Source organism: Prunus mume, linkage group LG5, assembly GCF_029339155.1.
Source record: "Prunus mume cultivar Tortuosa linkage group LG5, ASM2933915v1, whole genome shotgun sequence".
Lineage (NCBI taxonomy): Eukaryota > Viridiplantae > Streptophyta > Magnoliopsida > Rosales > Rosaceae > Prunus > Prunus mume.
The window spans coordinates 21,881,393-21,905,133 of NC_142702.1; the positions used below are offsets into that span (position 1 = coordinate 21,881,393).

Consider the following 23,741-nt stretch of genomic DNA (forward strand, 5'->3'; position numbering starts at 1 on the left):
TGCCATAAGCCTCTCCCATTCCTAATTTGTATATGCAATCACAACACATATTGGAAACTTAATCATCACTCATGCATGAAGCTAGATTTTACAGCATTTCCCTCTATGGACTTTGAGACCTCGGTTCGAAAAAGGGCAAGGGGGTTTTCGAAGAGCAGAGTGCGGGGATGAAGTGTTTTAAGGGGTTATAACAAAGTGGTAGAAGAAAAAACTAGTCTAAGACCACCAAAGAAGAGAGCAAGGAAAAGAAGAAAAAAAAATCACCGTCGAAAATGCCAGAGATGTTTGTCTGCAAAATTGAAGCAGCAACTGGCCCATAATGCACAAGATGGGTGAACCTTTGTGCAAGACACTACATTTTCAATTGATGAAACAAATTCCAAGTGTTCTATTTGCACGCGCCCTTGGGACTGCAAGCTATTTGTCTTAGCTCAGTACTTTCATCTCTTTGTCCCTGGTGAATTCTTCTTTTTCATCCTGCAAAAGTAAAAACCTATGATTTTAGTGCATATGGGCAAAAACTATCAAATAACTCATTCGCTTAGAAAGGGAATCAGATTAACTCTGGCAACAAAAAAAGACAATAAAAAGGAAATCCAAATAAGAAATAGGAATAGCCAATATCAGTCTGAGAAGGCATTTAGACAAAAGTAAATTGAGTGAAAACTAGCAAATAAACCCACCACTGTAAATTGGTTCAGAGACCTCAGAACTTTAGTTAAACCACCTCTTCCGTCAGCTTGTACAGCTTGGATCTTGTGCTATTGCCGATCTGTTCTTATGCTTCTGCTTGCACCATTTACCTAAATACCTGTTTGTTCCATCAGGACCAAGCAAGCCACCAGAAAAGCATGCATCCCCTGCATTTTAATGAGGAACACAAAAATAAAGTTACATTTCATATTGTAATGTTGTTCAGGTAAATGTAACTTATTTCATGCTGTACTGCCCAGCCAAACTCAAAATGAATTCAAGTAAACCTGGTCTGGGAAGTGGTTGTGGGATAGGAGATTCGTTTCTGATGTTCATCATGGGTTGAACTTGTTCATCGTCATCAATAATCACAACATCAGCAATATCAGCAGCAGGAGTCTTGGCAATATCCGCACAAGTACCAGTTATTGAACCCAACTGCTTAACCGGATTGCTCAGTCCAAGAACTGAAGTTTCTTTCTTTCTATCAGAAGCTGCCTCTGACATTAACCAAGTACACTTATGGTTAGCAACATCCAAGCAGGTTTCTTTTTTTGAATTTGGATTTGAAATTCCATGCACAGTTGTAGAAAACTTTGAAGCATGTCATCTACTAAAGAGTAGGCATCTCTTACTTTATCACAAGCACTGATATTTGTGACATCTTTAGCACAATTTTGATTTATATGGTTAGTGAAATTGATGTTTTATGTTGCCCTATGATACAGTAGATCATTCTGCAAGCTTCCATCCTATCCAAATTACATGCGAGATCATACAGATGTTTTCTTTGATTTAAATGAAATGCTGAGAGACACAGTTAGACTTACGATTTACACCGTGCTGAATAAATCCTCCACCTCGAGTTTTCTTTGAAGCTTTTAAAGCCCTCAAAACTTCAGTATTCTTAACTTCAACAGCAGTCTCCAATTCTTGTACCTTCGTCTGATAATGACCAAAAAAATCACTAAATCAGGAACCGCTCCTCAAATAAGATTCACATAGGATCATCTCATCACAAACTTACCTTCAATTTATTTATCTTTCCTCTAGCCTTCTCTAGCTTTTTACTGTGACGAGCTTCTTTCTGTTCAAGAAGATTGTATTTGGCCATCAATTCTTTGTAATTCCTATGAGAAGTAGGTATCGCAAAGAAAACAAATTAAAACATGAGAAAGAAACAAGGTATACATAAGTGAAATGAAGAGGTGGCTACCACTTCAACTTTATTTAGATAAAAACACAAAAGTAAATGCCGAACAGTTTGCTCCATCCGTTGAAATCAACTAAATTTCAAAGTAAGAATATACGGCTGACCTATTAGACATCACCAAGGACGTTCTTAGAACATCTATTGTGTCTTTGTTGTCGGCTCCATTACCAAGAGCTGCAATCTTTAAAACGTCCTCTTCATCCAGATCTAGATCAGATACCCTGGATTGCAACTCACATAACCATGTTAGGAGCAGAAAACAAAACAGGTCATTGAGAGATTAAGTAGCCTATACTAGCCTTCGGGCTTTGGCTCACGCAAATTTCTGAAACAAAATAGTAATAATCCATTAAAAAAAACTACTTGCCGTGGTGCAAAACCACTCACAGTTCAACTGCTGCAAGCTCTTTGTCCAATGCTCTATTTCTTTCTTGCAACCTCAAGCACTCCATAGTCAATTTATCAAATTCCTACAAATTTTTTTACCAAAACTTCATCAGCTTCTTTTTTTCTTCTCATAATAAATTTACATAATTTAAAAATATATTTAAAGAAGTACAGCTAATAGCTTACCTTAGATTTCATATGAAGCAGCTGTTGCATGGATGTTTGTTGTTTCAAGGCTTCATTCTTTAATTCAACTTCTTTTTTTACCTGCTCCTTGGATAGATAAAGCTGAAAAACCACATGAACACAAAGCAAGCTGTTATAATCTTGCACAAAATAAACCACTGAAGATCCAGGGTTTTGATATTTCTATCTTGCACAAAATCTTGAACAAAACGGGCTTTGGTTTTCAAGTTTCCTTTCAATGTAGGAAAATGGAAACAAACTTTGAGCATTTTGTTTCCAATGTTTTAAATTCCTCAATTAAGCCAAACTACCTTATCAATTCGAGTACTCTAAGTTGCAATTATATTGCTTTTTTTAAGTGGAATAGCAAAACGGAAACCCCAATTTACCAGACTTCCTAATCCTACTTTCTTTTCATTGTTTTTCCCAAGATTTCTCAGTAACCAAACAGAAAATAATGAGAATCCAGTACATTGCAAATACCTCCTGGTTGAGCGCTTTGACCTCCTTCTCCTTACGCTCCAAAGCCGAACCATGCCCTAGCGCCATGGCCTCCAACCTTCTCACCTCTTGACGCAACGCCTCGGAATCTTCCTCGCGTTCGATAACCGGCCTCTGAGTGAGACCCGAATCACCCCATTGAAAATAAAGCCGAGCGACGTCGTTTGGCTTGCAACTTTGTTTGCACACCGGGCAACTGTACTTCTTCTTGCTCGCATAGTACCCGAACCACTCTTGCAGACTAGGGTTTTACAGACAAAACGCAGCGTTTGAAGCATTAATTTTCAAGAAATGCATACATAGAAATTATAAATGAAATAGAGAGAGAGAGAGAGAGAGAGAGAGAGAGAGACCAGAGCTCATGGAAGACATGGCCGCAGATGGAGATGACTTGGAGATCCTCAACAATGGGATCGAAATCTTTGTAGCAGAGTGAGCAAATGGTTTTGCTAAAGGCGTTGCAATTCACCATCTCTCTTGTCTCTACCTCCTCCTGGGGTTTCGGCCTTTCGCTTTATTTCTCTCGTGATTTTTGTCGGGAAAATGGAGCGAAATTTTGAAAAGAAAAAAAACCGAACCGAGCGGGAAGATTCCATTTTTTTTCAGAGAACTGAGCGGGAAGAAGATGGAAGAGGTTAAAAACAACGATGGGTTACATGTTGGAAAATTATAGAAATGCCCCTCAATTATTTAGCGGTAACGGCCCGTTTTCTGTTTTCATTTCCTGTTTTCTGAAAAGAACGTTTTTGTTTTCCCTAAAAATATTTTCCGAAAACAAATCCCGAGTTGAAAACGAAATTATGTTGTTTTCGTTTTCAACGTTTTCATTTTCAGTCCATACTATAATTCATTTTTTCCAAGATTCCATTTTTTTTCAGAAGAACAGGAAGAATGAAGAGCGAAGAAGAAGAAGATGGAAGAGGTTAAAAACAACAATTGATGGGTTACAAATGTTGGAAAATTATAGAAATGCCCCTCAATTATTTAATTTCTGTGCATAAAAATACCAATAAGTATCGCAATGGGCTTATAGCTCACGAGTTAAGAGCATTTAACCATACATCCGAAGTCCTAGATTCGATTTCTCCTATTTATGATGAATTCAATGCTTGATTGTGACTAACCCATTCTGGCGGCATAACTTTGTTGCGGCTAAATTATAGTATTATGAAAATAGATTTGTAAAAGAAAGAAAGAAACTAGGGATATATCATACACTAGAAGACTTCACTGAAAAAAATTAAAAAGGATACAAGTCTTTTTGTCCTTTGCTTGGAATAAGAGTACAATTTGGAAATAACGGAAATTTTGAGTAATATACAAGTATATTATTAATTATCTTTAGTTTTTAGTTGCGTTATTAAAATAATGTTGGGCTGCTTTTGTGATACTCTTGCGTCATGGCATTCATGCAAGGCAGAAGGTTCATTGAAGTGATTTTGTATTGAGATTTGTCCAAGGGGCATAAGAGAAAACTGCACCCTGGTTCATTTTGAACTGGCACACAAGTTATGCTATAGACAACAAAATGGGAGAAACTTTTTACAAGAAGACATCATTTTGAACGGAAGAAACAAATCCCATCAGCCATCGTTCAAGACATTTCTTTTCTCTTAACTTAAGTAGTAACCACTGATATTTCTGGACATCTGCATAGGGTTTGTCTTCGGCTGCGTAGGATAACAAAGAGACGGATTAGATTATATGAACAGATTAAAAAAAAAAAATCAAATTAATAATTTAAGATGGAATATCAATAAAAACCAATTCATAAATAGGAACTAACAAATCCATTTGCTTCTACCATTCGTTACTCTTTCATGTAACTCAACATTGCAAAGCCATAAATATGCGCACCTTCAAACACTTGATTAGTTGCCAATCCTTCCAAAGAAGTGTTCTATTTGCAAGCACCCTTGGGACTGCGAACTGTTTGTCTTAGCTCCAGTCTTGCACCTCTTGGTCCCTGATGAATTCTCCTTATTATCCTGCAAACGTAAAAATATCGACATGCTTAACATTTGTAACATTGTCAAATTAGAGAAAACTAATTTAAATGTAAACAAACACATAAACCCACCACTGTCAATTGATTCAAAGATCTCAGAACTTTGATTCTACCGCCTCTTCCGTCAGCTCCTACAGCAATCAAACGACCAGTATCTGCACTTGATTCTGATCCCCTGTTCAGACCCCGCTTGCACCATTTACCTAAATATCTGTTTGTTCCATCAGGCCCAAGCAAGCCACCAGAAAAACATATATCCCCTGCATTTGGAAGAGAAATAACAAAAACAAAGTTAAGTTTTTCTTATCTTCAGAATCATTTCATGATGCATTTCCCAGTCGAACTCAAAAATGCATCAATAATATACCTGGACTGGGAAGTGGTTGTGGGATAGGAGACTCCTTTCTGATGTTAAAAATGGGTTGAACTTGTTCAACATCATCAAGAATCACAACATCAGCCATATCAGCAGCAGGGGTCTTGGCAGTATTCTTAGAGGTACCAGTTATTGAACTGAAAGGCTCAACCAAATTGCTTAGTCCAATGACTGAAGTTTCTTTCTTAGTATCAGAAGCTGCCTCTGACCTCAACCGAGTACACTTCTGGATAGCAACACCGTCATAGGTTTGTTCTTTCAAATTGAGATTTGAAAGTCCATGCTTAGTTGTGGAAACTTTTGAAGCATCTTCATCTATTAAGGAGTAGGCATCTCTTACTTTATCATGAGCAGGGGTCCTTGTACCATAATTGGTATAATTTTCATCCATATGATCAATGAAATTGAAGTTTTCTGTTCTCCTATGGCACAGTAGATCATTTTCCAAGTTTTCAGTCTTATTCAACTTACGCTTGGGAGCATACAGATGTTCTCGTTGATCTTCGGATGAGTTGTTGACAGGCATTGATTTAAAGTTACATTGTACACCATTCTGCATAACTCCTTCACCCCGAGTTTTCTTTGAAGCTTTTAAATCCCTCAAATCTTCATTATCTTTTACTTCAACAGCCATCTCCAGTTCTTGTACCCTATTCTGATAATGGCCACAAAATCACTTAGATCAGGTTCCACTCATCGATTGATATTCACTTCAGATCATCTCATCACAAACTTACCTTCAATTTTTTAATCTTTTCTTTAGCCTCCTTCTCAAGTTTTTTGCTCTCACGGGCTTCTCGTGCAATACCATTGTATTTGTTTATCAATTCTTTGTAGTTCCTATGAGAAATATGCATGGCAAATAATGTAAATTAAAACATGAGAAAGAGACAAAGTATAAAAGGATGAAATGAGAAATGACCACTGCTTAAAATCACTTGAGAGAGAAGCATTTGAGCAAATGTCAAACAGTTTGCTCCATCCATAAAGGCTGAGTAAATTTCAAGATAAGATTTATATGGCTGACCTTTTACTCATCTCCAAGGACTTTCTTAGAATATCTATCGTGTCTTTGGTGTTGGCCCCATTACCAAGAGTGGAAAGCTTTAGAACCTCATCTTCATTCAGATCTAAATCAGATACCCTAGATTGCAACCCACATAACCATGTTAGGAGCAGAAAAAGAAAACAAGTATTTGAGAGATTAGATTGCCTATAACATAATAGCCCTTTGCTTGGGCTAAGGAGGCAAAGCATGTGTGGGGTTGACGTAAGTCTTATGTTTAACTCTTTCTGATTAACAAAATGATAAAGAACCATTAGAAAAACTACCACTCATAGTGAAACCACTCACAATTTGAATGCTGCAAGCTCTTTGGCCAATGCCATGTTTCTGTCTTGCAACCTCAAGCGCTCCATAGTCGATTTATCAAGGGCCTATCAAAAAAATTACCACTTTATCAGATTTATAAAATCAATCAAAGACTATTTAAAAATGCATTTAATGAAGAACCAAAGTTCATGGTTTACCTCAGATTTCATATGAAGCTGCTGCTGCACAGATGCTTGTTGTTTCAAGGCTTCATTCTTCAACACTGCTTCTTTCTTTGCCTCATCCTTGCATAGACAAAGCTGAAATAAAACTTTCCTCATATAAAGCTGCTTCTCAAAATAAATCACTGAATATCCAGAGTTCTATTATTTGTACATACCTTTAAGCATGAATAGCTACAATCTTCCTCAAACTTTTGCAACATTTGTTTCTAATTTTCCTTCTGATTAAGTAAAAGCAAACAAACTTTTCAGTATTATGTTTACATTGTTTTAAATTCCCAGTTAAGCCAAACTATACTATCAAATGACAGAATAGTACCAAATTACAAATCATCTAACATTCAAAGTCAATTCTCTGGCTGAAATTACAACTATTGTGCTTGATTTTTTTTCTCCAATTTCCAAAGGTACCGTAAAACGAAAAACAAACTAATCCAAATGTGTAATTCGAACTCAAATAGTAGAACACGAATTTACCAAAGTTCAAATTCTAAGTCATTTTCTTTGTTCTTCCCCTTATTTCTCAGAAGCCAAACAATGCATAATGAGAATCCAATACCTCCTCTTTGAGCTCTTTAAGCTCCTTCCCCTGAAGATCAAAAGCCGAACGAAGCCCTAGCGCCGTGACCTCCAACCTTTTCACCTCTCGACGCAACACCACGGGATCTTCCTCGCATTGGTTAATCGGCCTCTGAGTGAGACTGGGATCTGCTGAGTCCCCCACCGACTGAAAATAAAGTCGACCGGCATCCTTTTCTTTGCAATTTTGCTTGCACACCGGGCAAGTGTATCTCTTCGTCTTCGCAGAGTACTCGAACCACTGTTGCAGACTAGGGTTTCACACAGCAACGTCACCGTTTTGACATTAATTTCCAATCAATGCATACATTGAGATTAGAGAAAACAATAACACATTATATCCATATATATGTGGAGATGAGAGAGAGATAGATACCAGAGCTCGTGGAAGACATGACCGCAGATGGTGATGACTTGGAGATCCTCGACAATGGGCTTGAGATCTTCGTAACAGATTGAACAAATGGTTTTGGCGCAGCTATTGCAATCTGCATCGCCCATCTCTCTAGTCTCTGCTATGAGGTTTCAAGCTTTCGCTTTATTTCTGTCATGATTTTCTCGGGAAAATGGAGCGAAATTTGAAAAACATAGAGAACTGAGCGGGAGAAGATGGAAGAGGAGGGAGGGGAAAACCAAGCACCCAAAATGCATATGTTCACAATTGGTGCACGCACTGCTCACGTGCAGGCCATGTCAATTTTTTGGGTTTTAACAGAAATGGTTCCCAACTATTGTTGGAGTTTCATTTTGTTCAACCAACTAAATTTTTCATTTTAATAGTACTCCAACTTTAGTATTAAAACAATTCTATCATGAAAGTTTGTCAATTGTTCAGTGAAATCGAGGGGCAAAATCCTCTTTTTTAGACAGTACCCTCATCTGAAACATGCAAAGCCATCTCTCCTCCCCTTTCCTTTCATCTCCAAATTTAAAAAACAAAAAAGAGTGTAAGCGGACAAAAGAGAAATGAGAAAGTTAGCACCCAAAAAAAAAATCATCCTAACTAAAAAGCATTCATTGAAAAATGTCACAAACTCTTTGTAATATGCACTTTCATTCTATGATCTCAAATTCACAATTTAACCCCAAAAATCTCATTTCCAAGTTCCACATAAAATTGAAAAACTAAAATCAAATATCAAAAAGCTTTTAAACAATTTTTTGTTTATTTGAAAACTGAAATTGGTTACCAAACAAGTTTTATGCTTTCAATTTCTTGAACCTATGTATGACTTCATTCCACCGTTAATTGCCTATGTGGCAAGTGCAAGGCTCATTTTTAAGAGACAGTGAGACCATACCCTGGCGTCCCATGCTAGGATTCAAGATGTTGATTACAGCCATAATTTGGAATGCAAACAAATTTTTGGGAGGTATGCTTTATGTTTGACTAAAAATTGGGCGATATAAATGCAAAAATGTTCTTAACGATATGATGGGGTGTGGTCTTGTTGTTTTTGGAGTTGAGTATCATTACTTGCCACGTTGGTAGTTAATAAAGGGTTAACAAGGTCTAACCTAGTGAAAAAGTCATTGACTCACAGATTAGTAGTTTTAGGTTTGAATATCTATGACACCTTGTTAGTGTGTATGAGAACCCCATTCCCTTTAGTTTAGATTATCACTTATTTTTTATATATATAAAAAAAGAAGAAAAAAAGAAGAAGGAATAGATGATCATACACGCATAAGACTTAAAATGATAACATTTTACAAGTTTGGGTAGTAATGTGAACAAATTGAAATGTAGTGTCCATTTTAAAAGTCACAATGAACCTCATGCTTTGGCTCGAGTTTGAGCCCGAGTTTTAATTAGGTTGAGAATTATTTAATTCAACTCTAACATATAACCGTTTGAGTTGGATTCAAGTTAAGTTCAGATTAGATCTCACACATAACTAGTTCAATACAACAAATAAAAGGAAATGAAATCAAAAGAGACTCCAACCCTCCATGGTTTATCAACTAAAAATACGAAAACAATGATAATGATGATATAACTTGTTAGTAAGTATAATTTCCTTAAATGTTCATTGCATAAGAATTATTATTATGAGATAACATTACATATAAACACAACCATAATCCATCAACAACTACATATTAAGAAACTTAAAAATAAGATATGTAATTAACCTTGACAATAGGAAAGACATGTAACTAATAAATTTAGAATATCACATGAAGGAAGAATAAAATATTTTTATTATAAAATTTCAACCCAAACTCAAATTAGGGTTGAAATTTAGTTCGGTCATTTTCTTGCACAATTCGGACTCAAAAGTCGGGTTAGGGTTCGGACGGGTTTAGGTTGGCCCAACTAAAAAACGAAGTGAAAAAGGAAGAAAAAGGGAATGTTTTTCTTAATCAGAAAAAGAAAAGGAATGTCGTGAGGGCAGAAGCAAGCGAATCAAATTGAAACAGCAGACCAAATAGAAAGCGTATGAAAACAATAAAAATAAAAATCAAAGCTACAATGCTTCTGCTTCCAGCTTGTTTTTAGATGCATTCTAACTCTCAAAATTACCCTCAATCATTACACCGTTTGTATCACAATGGAAGGGTAAAATGGTCACTAAAGTTATTGAATATTCATTGTAGTCTTCGTCCACGAACTTCCTCTCTCTCGCTCGCTCTCGCCCTCGCCCTCAATCTAACCCAAACCAGACCAAGCAAAGAAGAAAGAGGCAAACTCTCTGCCACTCTTTCTCTCTCTCTCTCTCGCCCAGTGGATTCGCATAGAGGTGGACTTTCCATTTTCCGATTTGCTTTTAATTATTTTGGATTTTCTTTTTCTAAATTTTACAGCGTCCAAATTAGGAACAGTATTTGTTGATTTTTGCTTATAGTGTGAGAAATGGTATAAATTGTTCAGTAATTTCTGTAATGTTTGGGGGTTCAAATTCTAGAGAGTCTGTTGCGACAATTGGAGCTCTGAATATAGGGATGGTGGAGCTTTGAATCGAATGGTATATTTTGTAATTTCTTGATCAATTTGTTTGGCTGGTGAGATTACAGAGCTAAATGATGAAAAACTGGAAATGGAGTCACCAACTCCAGTAATCTAGCAGCTGAAAACGCCATCAAAACTAGAGCATCTGTTTTTCATTTTAACATGCATTTCTTCTGTATCGTAATTTTAGACAACATTCATTATCTTCACCTTGTTTTAATTTTTGAGTCCTATAATATGTTTCTAGTAATGAATCGCTGTTTTTTTTTTCTTGGACTGCTCCTACTTTAATTTGTTCTGTAATGTGTCAAGTTTTATCTGAATCTGAATCATGGTTTCAGAGTTGAACCTGAATCTGAATCATGGTTTCAGAGTTGAACTTTTAAGCTATTAAATTGAAAAATGATCATTGCTGAATGGGAAATAATGTGCTCCAGGGTTTCCATTTCTGGGATTTTGAAAATTCATTTTGTAACAATGATGGCTCCAAAATTTTCAATAGTGTGCTCCGTTGACATTAAAGATATCCCTTTATGAGATATTATGTATAAAAGGCCCGTTTCTTGTTTCGTGGGACTAGCAAACATGCACATTCATGTTTTGCTCAAGAGTTGGGTTTATTAGAAGTCTTAAATTTATTTTTGTGATTTGAGCAACAAAATTTTGGTTCTCGATTGAAGAGTGCAGTTAATATGTCTGTAATGGATGGAACTGTTGGCTGGATGTTGGCTGTATCATTTGTGAGCTCCAATGGTGACTTTATTGATTGTGCTTCACTGCTGATTTTTCTTGAACTAGATGAAAGAGAGTAGAGACGGAATCAGAAGCAGTAGACATTCAAAATCTTCATCTGTTAGCTCACTTCCACTCATCTTGGACATAGACGACTTTAAGGTGAAAAACTGCAAAATATATCATTACCTTATGTAACTATTGTAGTATACCAATGATGCACATGGGCATTAATGTAAAGTAAAGATTGTAATTCCTTGGGATTTAATTTGCAGGGGGAGTTTTCATTTGATGCATTGTTTGGGAACCTGGTAAATGATCTTCTCCCATCTTTTAAAGAAGAAGAAACAGATATATCTGAAGGTCATAGCAACATCAGTGGGAACGATGGTTTGTCAAATGGACATATGCGAGCACCATCGGATGCAGCAAAGTTTGCGCAAGGACTGTCAGACCCTCTATTTCCAGAAGTAGATAAGATCTTATCTCTGTTCAAGGATTCTTGCAAAGAGTTGGTTGATCTCCAGAAACAGGTATGCCTTGTGACAGCGTAGGTATTGGACTTACAAAGTCATTTCAATTTTTTCTGAAGTTGTTGATTTCCCCCTCTTACCCTTGAAGATTGATGGAAGACTCAACAATCTTAAGAAGGATGTTTCTGTACAAGACTCTAAGCACCGCAAGACACTTGCTGAGGTTAGTTAGTAGAGGGCATACATTTTACTGTTTATTCTATTCAGAAAATGTTTTGCACACTGTACTCGAAGAAGGAGCAGCAGTCCTTTTCAACTGGGAAATGTTATTGTCAGAGCTCAGACTATCATCGTTAGAGCTCAACATGGATATTGGGGTTGGACTTGATGCATTTCTCTAAGCTGGAAATGACATTTCCCTGTTGAAAATATATGGAAATTACTGCATCTGGCCTTTTGTGATTTTCACCTATCGTTTGGTAACCAGTATCATATGTGAAGGATTCCATGGAAGTAACATATATGCTTCTCGTTACTGTTAGATAAAACCGATTGTTTACTATTTTAACTTGCTTTTTTAACATGGTTTTCCACCAATGTTAAAGTGAAAACATGTAAATCTTTCACAAAGTGAGGAATCTAAAGTCCAAAAGTGCTTTGAATCTCAAAGCATTAGATGAATCTGAATTGAATAGGAATCACAAATTTGACTGTATTAGTTATGCATGTTATTTCTCAGCTTGAAAAAGGAGTAGACGGCTTGTTTGGTAGCTTTGCCAGGTTGGATTCTCGTATATCAAGTGTTGGACAGACTGCTGCAAAAATAGGAGATCATCTGCAGGTGAAGTTTGTCCTATGCTTGGTTGCTAGTGCATATGCTTTAACGTCCAAAGTTGTACTTGTTAATGATTTCTACTGTGCAATTATTTCTTTAACTCTTTGTTAATTTGTGTTTGTAATTTGTGGGTTTTCCTTGTCAGAGTGCAGATGCTCAGCGGGATACTGCTAGTCAAACGATAGAGCTCATAAAGGTAGTCAGGGTCCATTTATTATATGCTACCCTTTATTTTTAATAAGTTAACACCTTGTTATCATAATCCTTGCAGTACTTGATGGAATTTAATAGCAGCCCAGGCGATCTAATGGAACTTTCACCCCTATTTTCCGATGATAGTCGTGTTGCAGAGGCTGCTAAAATTGCACAGAAACTGCGTAAGATGGCATTATCATCTTAAAAAATCTGTAGTTATTTTCTAAGGCACACTATTTATGAGCATCTCTCTCTCTCTCTCTCCTCCCTCTTACTCTCTTTCTAGAAATGGGTATCAAAGACACTTGGGGGTAGCCAGTAGCTGTGATTCGTTTGCAAGATATGGTCATGAAATATTCTTAGGTGAATGAAACTAGATTAAATTTGCGTCCGACTTGTGTAGATATGACTTCATGAGTGTATGCAAATAATTACCATCCTCCGTCATGAGTGTTTGGCACCCTATAGAGTTGTAGAAGAAACTGATCATGTCAGTGTGATATCCTTTAAGAACAGACTTGTAATTTTCGATAATACCATCCAATATCCGACTGTGTAGATATGACTTCATGAGTGTATGCAAATAATTACCATCCTCCGTCAAGAGTGTTTAGCACCCTATAGAGTTGTAGAAGAAACTGATAATGTCTGTGTGCTGATAATGTCAATGTGATATCCTTTAAGAACAGACTTGTAATTTATGATAATACCGTCCAATATCCTGGCAATGGGGAGAAAAATGTGATTATTGCTTTTGGTAAATAAGTTTCGTTTACGAATGGATTTTAGGAGTGGTAAAAGTTCTCTTCATTGCAATAATAACCTTCCATGCTTCTATCAATATTAGGGGCATTTGCTGAGGAAGATATTGGAAGACAAGGTATAGCTGTACCATCAGTTATGGGCAATGCAACAGCTAGCAGAGGATTAGAAGTTGCAGTTGCTAATCTTCAGGACTACTGCAATGGTATGTATGTAGTCACAAAAATATTATGTCTAGTTGGGATCCATGCTATCTTTTGAAGTCACTGTGCCAAAAACTTTATTCAAAACTAATGAAGTACCTTCTTAATGATTCTATATGAAAATGTGGAATCCTAGAAATTAAAAGCTTGGGTGGGAAAGAGTTTGGAGTCCCTTACAAATTATGTTGATTGATTTTAATCAAGGTTCTTTTTCTTCTTACCTTCTTAATAGAATTGGAGAACAGATTGCTAGCTCGTTTTGATGCTGCATCACAGAGAAGAGAATTGTCAACCATGGCAGAATGTGCTAAAATTTTATCTCAGGTAATAATTGTTTAGACCTAATAGATCATGATATTCTTAGATTTTAACACCAAAACTCCAGGCCTCTCTCTCTCAAGCTCTAATTTCATACCGTATCAGATATTTTTACAGCTTTTATTCATTAGAAAAATCCCTTTGCCTTATTTTGTTTAATTTAAATTGCAATGCAGTTTAACAGGGGCACTAGTGCCATGCAACATTATGTGGCAACACGTCCAATGTTTATTGACGTGGAAGTCATGAATGCAGATACCAGATTGGTTCTTGGTGATGAGGGTTCACAGGCTAGTCCTAGCAATGTTGCTCGTGGACTTTCTTCTTTATATAAAGAAATCACAGGTTTAAAAAATGCCATTGATCGAGATTAGAGGTTATATTCCTCAATATATTTGTTATATCTTTGTTTCTATTGCAGATACTGTTGCGCAAGGAAGCTGCAACAATTATGGCTGTATTCCCTTCTCCTAATGAAGTTATGTCAATCTTAGTTCAGGTACCAACCAGGATTTTACTTTATTTTATTCTTTTTATCTTTTTTGCATGAGTGTATCTTTGCTCCCCACACTTCACCCAGTTGTAGCCTAACCATCCCCTTCTAAGCCTGCCATGCATCATATAAACCATTGGGCAAACCCTTTGCAATCAAGACATCCCATCTGGATGCATTGACTGCAGTGTTAACCCAGGGTTAGTTTATATAACACATAGGCTTGGAAGGGATTGGTAAGCCTACATGTTGGCTAAGGGTGACGACGAAAAATGACTCCTTTTGGGTTCATTTTGGTTCCATGTTAATGAAGTACTTGATTTTTTTTTTCACCTTTATAACTAGTTTTCTTACGTTGGGTGCAGCGAGTTTTAGAGCAGAGAGTTACTGCTCTACTTGACAAATTATTAGTTAAGCCATCTCTGGTGAATATACCTCCTATAGAAGAAGGCGGACTTCTACTAGTGAGTAAATTTACTATGGCTGTTTCCTCCCTCCCTCCTCTCTTTCTTGCACACTAAATGCTTTTGAACTAACAATCGGTTCTTTCTTTAACTTGTATTTGACCTGAGGCTGCAGTATCTTAGAATGCTAGCAGTGGCGTATGAGAAGACACAAGAACTTGCTAGAGACCTACGAGCTGTGGGATGTGGTGACTTGGACGTCGAGGGTAATGAATTAACTTGAAATCTAGCTCCTTATTTATTTGTTTTCTCAATGCAGAGTACTTGTGTGACTATTATGGTACTAATGGTTAATATAAGGTAACCATGTGGCTTTTAGCCAAAAATAAAAGGCTTGTGGATTGTGTTTTGGAGCAATTGACACTGAAAAGATTAATTGGGAAACAAAGATAGGCAGCACTCGAGATGCCTGATATGGTTTAAGAAACTTCAATTTCTTATATTGTTGAGTTAATCTACTGTGGGGTTCTAACTAGATGGTTCCAGACTGGGTTCCTTTTGCCTCCAATGTACTTGGACTTTGCCCCTTTTTTTATTTATTTATTTATTTATAAAGATGTTTTTATTTATTAAAATAGCAGAAATTGCCATTCTTTAACAAATCCTAGGCTCACAGCCAACAAATATTTACCTGTACCATCTTACTTGGTGAGAATGTTTGCATTCAGTCAGTCCTCATTTTGCTTTGGTTGGAATTGCTTCATTCTACTTATCTACTCGGGGATTTTCATAGAAAGTTCCTCTGATGGTGCAGGCCTCACAGAGTCTCTATTTTCTTCTCACAAGGATGGATATCCTGAACATGAGCAGGGCTCTCTTAGACAACTATATCAAGCTAAGGTTTGCATCAAATGCATCATCTCTTGACCAAGCTTCAACTCTCATTCGGTGTTGGTGGTAACAATCCATAACATGCATTACTCTTTGCAGATGGCAGAACTACGTGCTGAAAGCCAGCAAATATCTGAATCAAGTGGAACAATTGGGCGTTCAAAAGGGGCTGCAGTAGCATCTTCCCACCAGCAAATATCTGTCACTGTTGTGACAGAGTTTGTCCGTTGGAATGAAGAAGCAATTACCAGATGCACATTGTTTTCATCTCAAGTAATGTTTGTTGTTTCAAGGGATTCTACATATGATTACTCAGGAGTTTTCAACTTTTATCTAATGACTTAGGATTCGGGAAAAATGTTTGCCTAGTATGTTTTAAAGTCCGGAAGAAACATATTTATAATTATGCCCCTAAGTTTTGCTTTGACAGTGTTCGTGTAGTGTTACTTCTGTTCTCCCCAACATTGGGGTCTACCTTTTCTTTTTCTCTTTTGGCATTATCAGGTTAACATGCATTAACAGAGTTCCTTTGTTTAATGTTGAAATTGGAGATTTGTTATGAGGTGTTTTAAAATCTATCTGCACACGGAGATTATGAATTTGAAGACATAGTTGTATGAAAATCATGCTAAAAGGAGCTTTTTCCCCTGTGGATAAGTAGGAAATTCACCTTCATTGGTGCATTAGTCAGGTACATGTTATGCTGATGATATAAAACAGATAATTGGGAGATGGGCAAACTCATTAAGGGCAGGAAAATAGGGGGGAAAACAATGTCCTTGTAGATGGTAAAATTGGGGTTTGAATTGTACTGGATTTATATAAAGTATCAGATATTATACCAGTTTTTCAAATTGATTTTTTACATGTTGTACAGCCTGCAACCCTTGCAGCAAATGTGAAAGCAGTCTTCACTTCCCTGCTAGACCAAGTAAGTTGGTGCTTAGATAGAGGGTTTGATCAAATTTTGGTTCATACAGGTTCAGTTTTTATTTTTATTTTTAAATTGTCAAAGAAAGAAATTCAGGAATGTTTTTAACATTTCAGGTCAGTCAATATATAACAGAAGGTCTTGAACGAGCAAGAGACAGCCTGACTGAAGCTGCAGCTTTGAGAGAAAGATTTGTGCTGGGCACTAGTGTTAGTAGAAGGGTAGCTGCTGCTGCTGCTTCTGCTGTACTTACCTTATCGTATACTTTTTGTTGCATTCTAAATTGTGAACTATAGAATGTAGTTATATTTTAAATAAATGTATAGTCTACCCAACACGGTGGACTTAAGGGATATGAATGGCTGATGTGTAGGCAGAAGCTGCTGCCGCCGCTGGTGAAAGCAGTTTCAGATCTTTCATGGTTGCTGTACAACGCTGCGGTAGTAGTGTGGCTATAGTTCAGCAAGTATGTTTCTGGATTGCCATTATCTAAATGCTTTGAATGTTGCTTTGAATGGAATGACCTGGTATGTTTTGAGAGCTTAAATTGATTGTCATTTTTCTCTCCAGTATTTTTCAAATTCTATATCTCGGCTTCTACTCCCTGTCGATGGTGCACATGCTGCTTCATGTGAAGAAATGGCAACGGCTATGTCCAGTGCAGAGAGTGCTGCATATAAGGGGCTTCAACAGTGTATTGAAACTGTGATGGCGGAGGTTAGTTATTGAATTGTAGATCTGCTATTTAGATTCTAGGGTTAGGCATGTATACTTCATAATTCCACCCCTTTAGTATCAATTAAGTATAGTATTGGTTTGTCTTTTGTGCTAGGTGCTGCTCTACATGTGTGTACACTTGTTCTTGTTGATTCTTGTGTTTCTTGAATATGTATTTTGCTCTCTATGTCAATTCCTCCATCTCTCATCTTTTTCCTATTGTGAAATTCCTACTATCCAGGTGGAGCGGTTACTTTCTGCTGAACAGAAGGCAACAGATTATAGATCACCTGAAGATGGATTTGCTCCTGATCACCGGCCAACAACTGCCTGTACAAGGTACAACCGATGAATAATTAAAGCCTATCTTAATGGCTCCTGAAAACTTGTCATTTTAATTTGTCCTCTTGCAGACGTGTTGTTTCTTGATGTTGAATAACATATCTCTCTTCTCTTGTCTAGAGTTGTAGCGTATCTTTCTCGTGTATTAGAATCAGCATTCACAGCACTTGAAGGTCTTAACAAACAAGCCTTTCTGACTGAATTAGTAAGTAGTTCATTTGTGGTTTGATTTATGTGATTCCATTCCTATGCTAGCTCTTTTGCAGTCATAGATTTAGAATTAGATTGAATACTGTAGAATAATTGTCAAGTGCCCTGAATTCATTGAGTAATTGAAAGGTGAACTGCATATTGCATGGCCATGAACACGGCAAGAATGCTTTCAACTAATATATGATACAGTGAGAAATGGTTGTATCAAAATTCATTGAACACAAAAAAGGAAAAGAAAAAATCAGAACAATTGCATTATACAAGGCCTTTCACATTATCTCTTTGTGGCAAGTGTTAGATCAATTATGATATTATGCACAAAGATTGCCAAACATAATTATGCAGTTTATGATATTTCTCATTGTCATTCTCTTATTGTAATATGCATGTGGTATTAACTCAATATTTTTGGGTTTGGCTGCCATGGTTAGGGAATTTGTAGTGATAATATAGTGATGATGAATCTTGGCACCTTCACATTTGAATTTATATTATGGTGAAAACTTTTACTAGGGAAACCGCTTGCACAAAGGGCTGCTAAATCATTGGCAGAAGTTCACTTTTAATCCCAGGTAGGTGGACTTTCTCATAATATGTTTTGTGGCCTGCTAATTAGTTGAAAGTTTCACATCACGTAACTTGTACTAATTGTTTCTTTGTTTCTCAGTGGAGGACTGCGGCTGAAGCGTGACATAACTGAATATGGAGAATTTGTGCGTAGTTTCAATGCTCCTTCCGTTGATGAAAAATTTGAATTGCTGGGCATGTAAGTTTCCAAGAAATTGCTAGATTTTCAGCTTCTATTCTTGTTGATATTTTGAATCTGAATGTAATGATGAGCTTTTTCTGCAGAATGGCCAATGTGTTTATTGTTGCTCCTGAAAGCCTCTCAACTCTGTTTGAGGGTACCCCCAGCATACGGAAAGATGCACAGAGGTATCAGTTCGAACATATTGAACTGTGGACTGTAAAAACACTCTTAGAACACACATGCAGACACACATGAAACTCATTTTTTCCTTCCAATTAAAGAAGAGAGATGCTTTCCAATTGATGGAAAGTTTCCAAATTTCTCGACTTATTTTTTAAAACATCCAGAAAGAAATACACTAGTATCAATTCAGCATGAAGTTGTTTTGTCAGAGTCAAGGTTTTCTGTTGGTTGAGATAAAATTTTGATTTGGATCGGAAATCAGGTTTATTGAGCTTAGAGAGGACTACAAGAGCGCAAAGATTGCTGCCAGACTTAGTTCCTTGTGGACAAGTTCCAGTTGATACCGAATCAGTGTGCTGATTAGATATGACCTCCCAAATTTTAATTCTCATCCGGCTGTTGCTGAGCTTAGAAAAATGGCACATCAAGTTGAATTCATCTGGAGGCACGGACGCCAAGCAAAGGAACCAATTCAAATTAAATTAACTGTCTGGTTAAGGAGCTCATCTTTGGACAGATAATTGAATACATAAATTGCTCTTCTTTCCAATTCTGTTGAGTGTATATTTTTGAAGGTATAAATAGGAGGACCTGAAAGATTTGTATTATTTTAGAGCTTGAATTTATTTGCTAGGGTTGCAACTTCCATTTGACAATATGAGGATATGAATCATATGATGTACCCGTGTTTTGCCTTTTGTAAATGATACTTTCAGGAAATAATTTAAGACAACCAAAGATTGAATTTGTGAATGCTTTGCTTGTTTCTTTATTTCAGCTCAGACTATATTTCATTTAAACGTAATTGGGGCTTGTAGCTCAAGTGGTTAAGAGCATTTATCTTTGCACCCATGGTCTTAGATTTTAGGTTTGATTCTCCTCTTCTCCAATATCGCTTGGATCCAAAAAACCAGAAAAAAACACATGTGATAGGGCTCTACTGTTGTCTGTAATTAGTCAAAGCGCACAAAAAGGAAGGTACAAAGTTCAAGTTGATGATTTCACTCCCAAGTCCATGAATCACATGTAGGAATGAAGGAAAAAGAAAAAGTTATGGCTAGTGATGGAGATATTCATCCATGGCCCCGCTCTTTGTGGTAGGCTTCCTCCTATATTTTTGCTGGCTAGGCACCCTCCTTCTCCCCCTTTCCTTATTAAGTGCTCTCTCTCTCTCAAGAGAAACGGTGATTGATGTAGAAAGTTTAGTGGGGGTGGCTAGTAATGGATTACCCATCTCCTCTGATAGCAAATGTGTCTATCTATAATCTATCACTTAAATGTCCTTGTGCCAAACCCATTATAAAACCATCTGCCTATCTTAGGATAGGCCAAGACATAAATAAAAATAAAAAAAAAAAATAAAAAATAAAAAACACCAAAGAATGATGAAATGAAACACCAGGTGCCAAAAGATACTGAATATCCCAACAATCATCAAAGTTTTTGTGGTTGTGCGTTGCTTGCTATGGCTTCTCATACTTGTCAAGCCCTACCTTTTTCAAGTCTCTATTATTTTGACCCATAAGCCAAAGTCATAGCAAGCAAGCAAGCAACTCAAAAATCTCAATATCCCTCTCAACATATCCACAGCCCCAAATGGATAGAAACAAACAAGCAGAAGAGTTAATAGCGTGTTACGTGTATCCTTGACCATTGACCACCCAAAATGGAGATTGAACCAAAAAAAATATATATTAACCCAAAACCACCAGAAAGATTTTTCATTCAAAGTGCTTCACAGCTTTGCATGAATGTTAATACGTTACCAAGTGTTGTGTTGTGGATGGAGAGAGAGAGAGAGAGAGAGAGAGAAAGAAAAGTGTTGACGGCAGGTTTGTGTCATAATTAAGTTGTGGATGGATGGTGGTGGGTGGTCCAAAGTCTAGAAATGCCTCCCCTGCCCTGCCTTCAACATGAACCATCATTATCAATAGCTCCGGTTTCACTTTATTTTATCGGCCTAATAAACTGGATTTGATCTTATGAGCTCCTACAAGTACCCATCTCTCAAAATAAAGAGATGATGGAGGGAAACTTGTTTGGTATGAAAACTATAAGAATTGGAAAGGATTTCATGCACCTACACCAATCAGTCAAGTTTCAACAGAAACAATTGGGAATACTAGCTACCTTCAATTTTTTTATATTTTTGATTCACATTCTCATTCTGCAATGTTGTATTATGTTAAAAAAAAACGTTTACTTTGTAGGTTATTTCTGCAAAAAAATAAAACTTACTGAAAATCATTTAGTCATTTGATTAATAATATGGTAATTTTTTTTTTTTAATACAAGCGATTGGGGGAGAGAAGTGTTTAGTTAAAATCAAACCTAAAAGATTAGACAGTTTCGATTATTAAACCAAATTTCATGATGAAAATGAGATGGTAGAATGTAGGGGGCAATTTACAAAGATAAAGGTATCTAGTATTCCTCATCAATTACCTAATCAAGTAAATATGTAGGAAAATAACCCTCTATGTAATGTAAGGGAAATAAACTTTACATCTGTCTTGTAGATGTTGTTAATCGTGCACGTGGGTATATGCGTATCTAACTATACGTCTAGAACAAAGATTCAAAATAAGATAAACCTATTTTATGCCAATTTGGGTCTTCCCCAGTTGTCAAAGTCAACACAATCAAATTGTTTTAAATTAATTAAAAACAAATGCAAATGGAATGGGATGATGGGCAACCCAAAATCTAGTTCAACTTGAGTCATTTGAAGAGGTCAGCTGACCAAATGCTTGCCATAACCCTCAAAGTTGGGGGGCTTGTACCTTTGTATACACTTCCCTCATTTTTCCTATTTCTCGGATTTATTTTTTCTTTCTTTTTTTCCCACCACAATTTCTTTAAATTTTAACATTGGAGACACTGACCCCACACGCTTACAATTCAATGCCTCGTGCCACCCACGTCTTGCACCAACCTCACATGCACTTCGTTCAACTCACCATCTCCATCTTAGTGAGTCGCACTCTATCACCGCATTTTTTTTCAGTATATTCTCTACACTATTCTTCAACCTCCACCGTTGGATTGATTCGACAAAGAGAGATATTAGACCCACATTGAATTACAACATTATGACTTGTCAAGAGTGTAAAATTACTTTTTAGGATAATAATAACATGTTGGTGTTTCAATTCAGTCAAACTATAAGATGTGGTGAATTTAATTACGGATAATGATTTCTTCTTAGTACGTCTCTCGAGATAGAAGTCCTGCCCTATATAGCTAATCATATGTTGCATGTCGAAGCTTCTTGGAAAGTTTAGTATTAACGATTGCACACATATGTTATAATTTGAGTGATTTGTAACGTTATATTGATATCTCATGTGATGATACTGTGCTCTCACGTGATTTATTTAGAGAAAATTATTGCTAGCTGGCATGCCTCGTCAGCTTTCCTGCGCCGTATATCTACAGTTGCAATGTTGTCTCAGTGTGAATCCCCTCCCGTAGCCGTCGGATCATCTTACTATGCCTTTGGTCGTCGAGCCGTTAGATCAGCGCTTGGACTTTGACTCCTTGATGGCGGCATTATTGGGCACACCGTACTCGCTCGAAGGAGATAGAAATACAAACTCGCTGTGGACGGGCGATACGTGGAGGTATAACTTGAGAGCACCGCTACCTGGAACCCATGTGCCGGTCACGAGCGTTATGGCGTGGGAAGGTGCTCCTTTGATGAAGAAAGTGGGGACAGGGAGAGTACAGAAGAAACAAAGGCATCAAAACCCAAAAAGAGGGGAACAGATGCTGCTTCTGCTGCTGCTCCTTTTTGATATAGAAATGGAATTCTACAGCCCCAATGCACAAGTACAACAAACACATTTCCTTATCGAATTAAAATCAAATAATTGGGTAAAACACCTTTAAAAGTGGGGGAATGAATTGATTATGAAAAGTTTAAACCTACTATTTTACTTAATTAAATCATGCAATCCTTTTATGTTTAGTTAGATGTGTTTCCCATTTTATTCAGAATACTGTGTTAATTGATTCTATGAATATGAGTCAGGTTTCATGCTTCTTAGTTGTATTTTTTGATTTTCAATAAATAAGTTCTCGTACTTTCAAAACTTTGCTATAATACGTTCTCTAAAAACGAATCATTGGGTAAGTAATTCTCAAATTTTTTTTTTGGTCAGCATTGACCTTGAAAAATCAATTGTGGTTTGGAAGGATTTGAAACAAATTTGAATGCCAATCATTCAAATGATTCAAGGGTGTCACACCATAGATTTTTACGTTCAATAGTAATCTAGTGATAAAAACTTTTCAAATTAGATTGATGAACAATTTTAAGTCTTTTGGGATCCTTTGTGAGTCAATTTTGATATTTAGGATTGACCATGATCATATTATATTTAAGGGGGGGTGTTCATTGATTTATATTCGAAATACTATTAGGATCCAATCTAATTTCAATTGAATTAAATGGTATTTGATGATTGATTTGTTGTCAAAACAGAAAATTATTCAAACAAAACAAAGTTGTCATGAAATCAAACCACAAATTTTGGTAAAATTAGATGCGATGCAGCAATGAATTGGAGACCTAATTGAATGCCAAAGCAGCATCAAAGCATTGGTTTCTTAAATTAGAAGGGTCTTAATAAAATGCCACAATCATGGAAATTGATCATACTAAATCAAAGCTTGATTGAACTGATTGATTCAGAATTCATTTAATTACATGTTAAAACATCCCTAATAAAAACACTAATCTGTCATTTTTCCCAAGATTACGGATAGGGCACGTAAGCAGGAGGAGGGCGCAATTTAGGCTTTTGTAATTCTTTACCTACCCACTAAAAAATCTTTGCAATACCA

At 36.6% G+C, this 23,741-nt stretch overlaps 4 protein-coding genes across 5 annotated transcripts; 2 read left to right on the top strand and 2 right to left on the bottom strand.

The window, feature by feature from the left end:
- Positions 1 to 3,590, bottom strand: LOC103332067 (uncharacterized). Its single transcript, XM_008234759.3, has 10 exons — positions 3,334 to 3,590; positions 2,963 to 3,221; positions 2,480 to 2,581; positions 2,294 to 2,376; positions 2,011 to 2,127; positions 1,721 to 1,823; positions 1,524 to 1,638; positions 981 to 1,193; positions 684 to 860; positions 1 to 477 (listed from the first exon to the last, which is right to left on the bottom strand). The coding sequence occupies exons 1-9, from the start codon at positions 3,450 to 3,452 to the stop codon at positions 736 to 738; spliced, it is 1,236 nt and encodes a 411-aa protein (XP_008232981.2). The 5' UTR covers positions 3,453 to 3,590; the 3' UTR covers positions 1 to 477; positions 684 to 735.
- An 814-nt stretch (positions 3,591 to 4,404) lies between these two features.
- On the bottom strand, positions 4,405 to 8,142 carry LOC103332066 (uncharacterized). Its single transcript, XM_008234758.2, has 10 exons — positions 7,874 to 8,142; positions 7,478 to 7,748; positions 6,895 to 6,996; positions 6,719 to 6,801; positions 6,392 to 6,508; positions 6,102 to 6,204; positions 5,356 to 6,019; positions 5,061 to 5,248; positions 4,838 to 4,968; positions 4,405 to 4,650 (listed from the first exon to the last, which is right to left on the bottom strand). The coding sequence occupies exons 1-9, from the start codon at positions 7,996 to 7,998 to the stop codon at positions 4,852 to 4,854; spliced, it is 1,770 nt and encodes a 589-aa protein (XP_008232980.2). The 5' UTR covers positions 7,999 to 8,142; the 3' UTR covers positions 4,405 to 4,650; positions 4,838 to 4,851.
- A 1,746-nt stretch (positions 8,143 to 9,888) lies between these two features.
- LOC148917337 (exocyst complex component SEC10a-like) lies at positions 9,889 to 23,470 on the top strand. Its single transcript, XM_089052407.1, has 9 exons — positions 9,889 to 10,241; positions 11,249 to 11,344; positions 11,458 to 11,715; positions 11,804 to 11,878; positions 12,395 to 12,496; positions 12,636 to 12,686; positions 12,762 to 12,867; positions 13,533 to 13,646; positions 23,451 to 23,470. The coding sequence occupies exons 2-9, from the start codon at positions 11,249 to 11,251 to the stop codon at positions 23,468 to 23,470; spliced, it is 822 nt and encodes a 273-aa protein (XP_088908533.1). The 5' UTR covers positions 9,889 to 10,241.
- SEC10 (exocyst complex component sec10) lies at positions 14,310 to 19,646 on the top strand. 2 transcript variants are annotated; one of them, XM_089053700.1, is made up of 15 exons: positions 14,310 to 14,467; positions 14,827 to 14,925; positions 15,041 to 15,131; positions 15,680 to 15,765; positions 15,856 to 16,029; positions 16,634 to 16,687; positions 16,804 to 16,932; positions 17,061 to 17,153; positions 17,258 to 17,404; positions 17,646 to 17,743; positions 17,867 to 17,951; positions 18,473 to 18,531; positions 18,627 to 18,725; positions 18,812 to 18,895; positions 19,156 to 19,646. In XM_089053700.1, exons 1-15 carry the CDS (start codon positions 14,420 to 14,422, stop codon positions 19,232 to 19,234), a joined length of 1,425 nt encoding a protein of 474 aa, XP_088909826.1. In that variant the 5' UTR covers positions 14,310 to 14,419; the 3' UTR covers positions 19,235 to 19,646. The 2 variants fall into 2 exon arrangements, with proteins under 2 accessions (XP_088909826.1, XP_088909827.1); XM_089053701.1 differs by having other exon boundaries at positions 16,804 to 16,908.
- Positions 23,471 to 23,741: the final 271 nt, after the last annotated feature.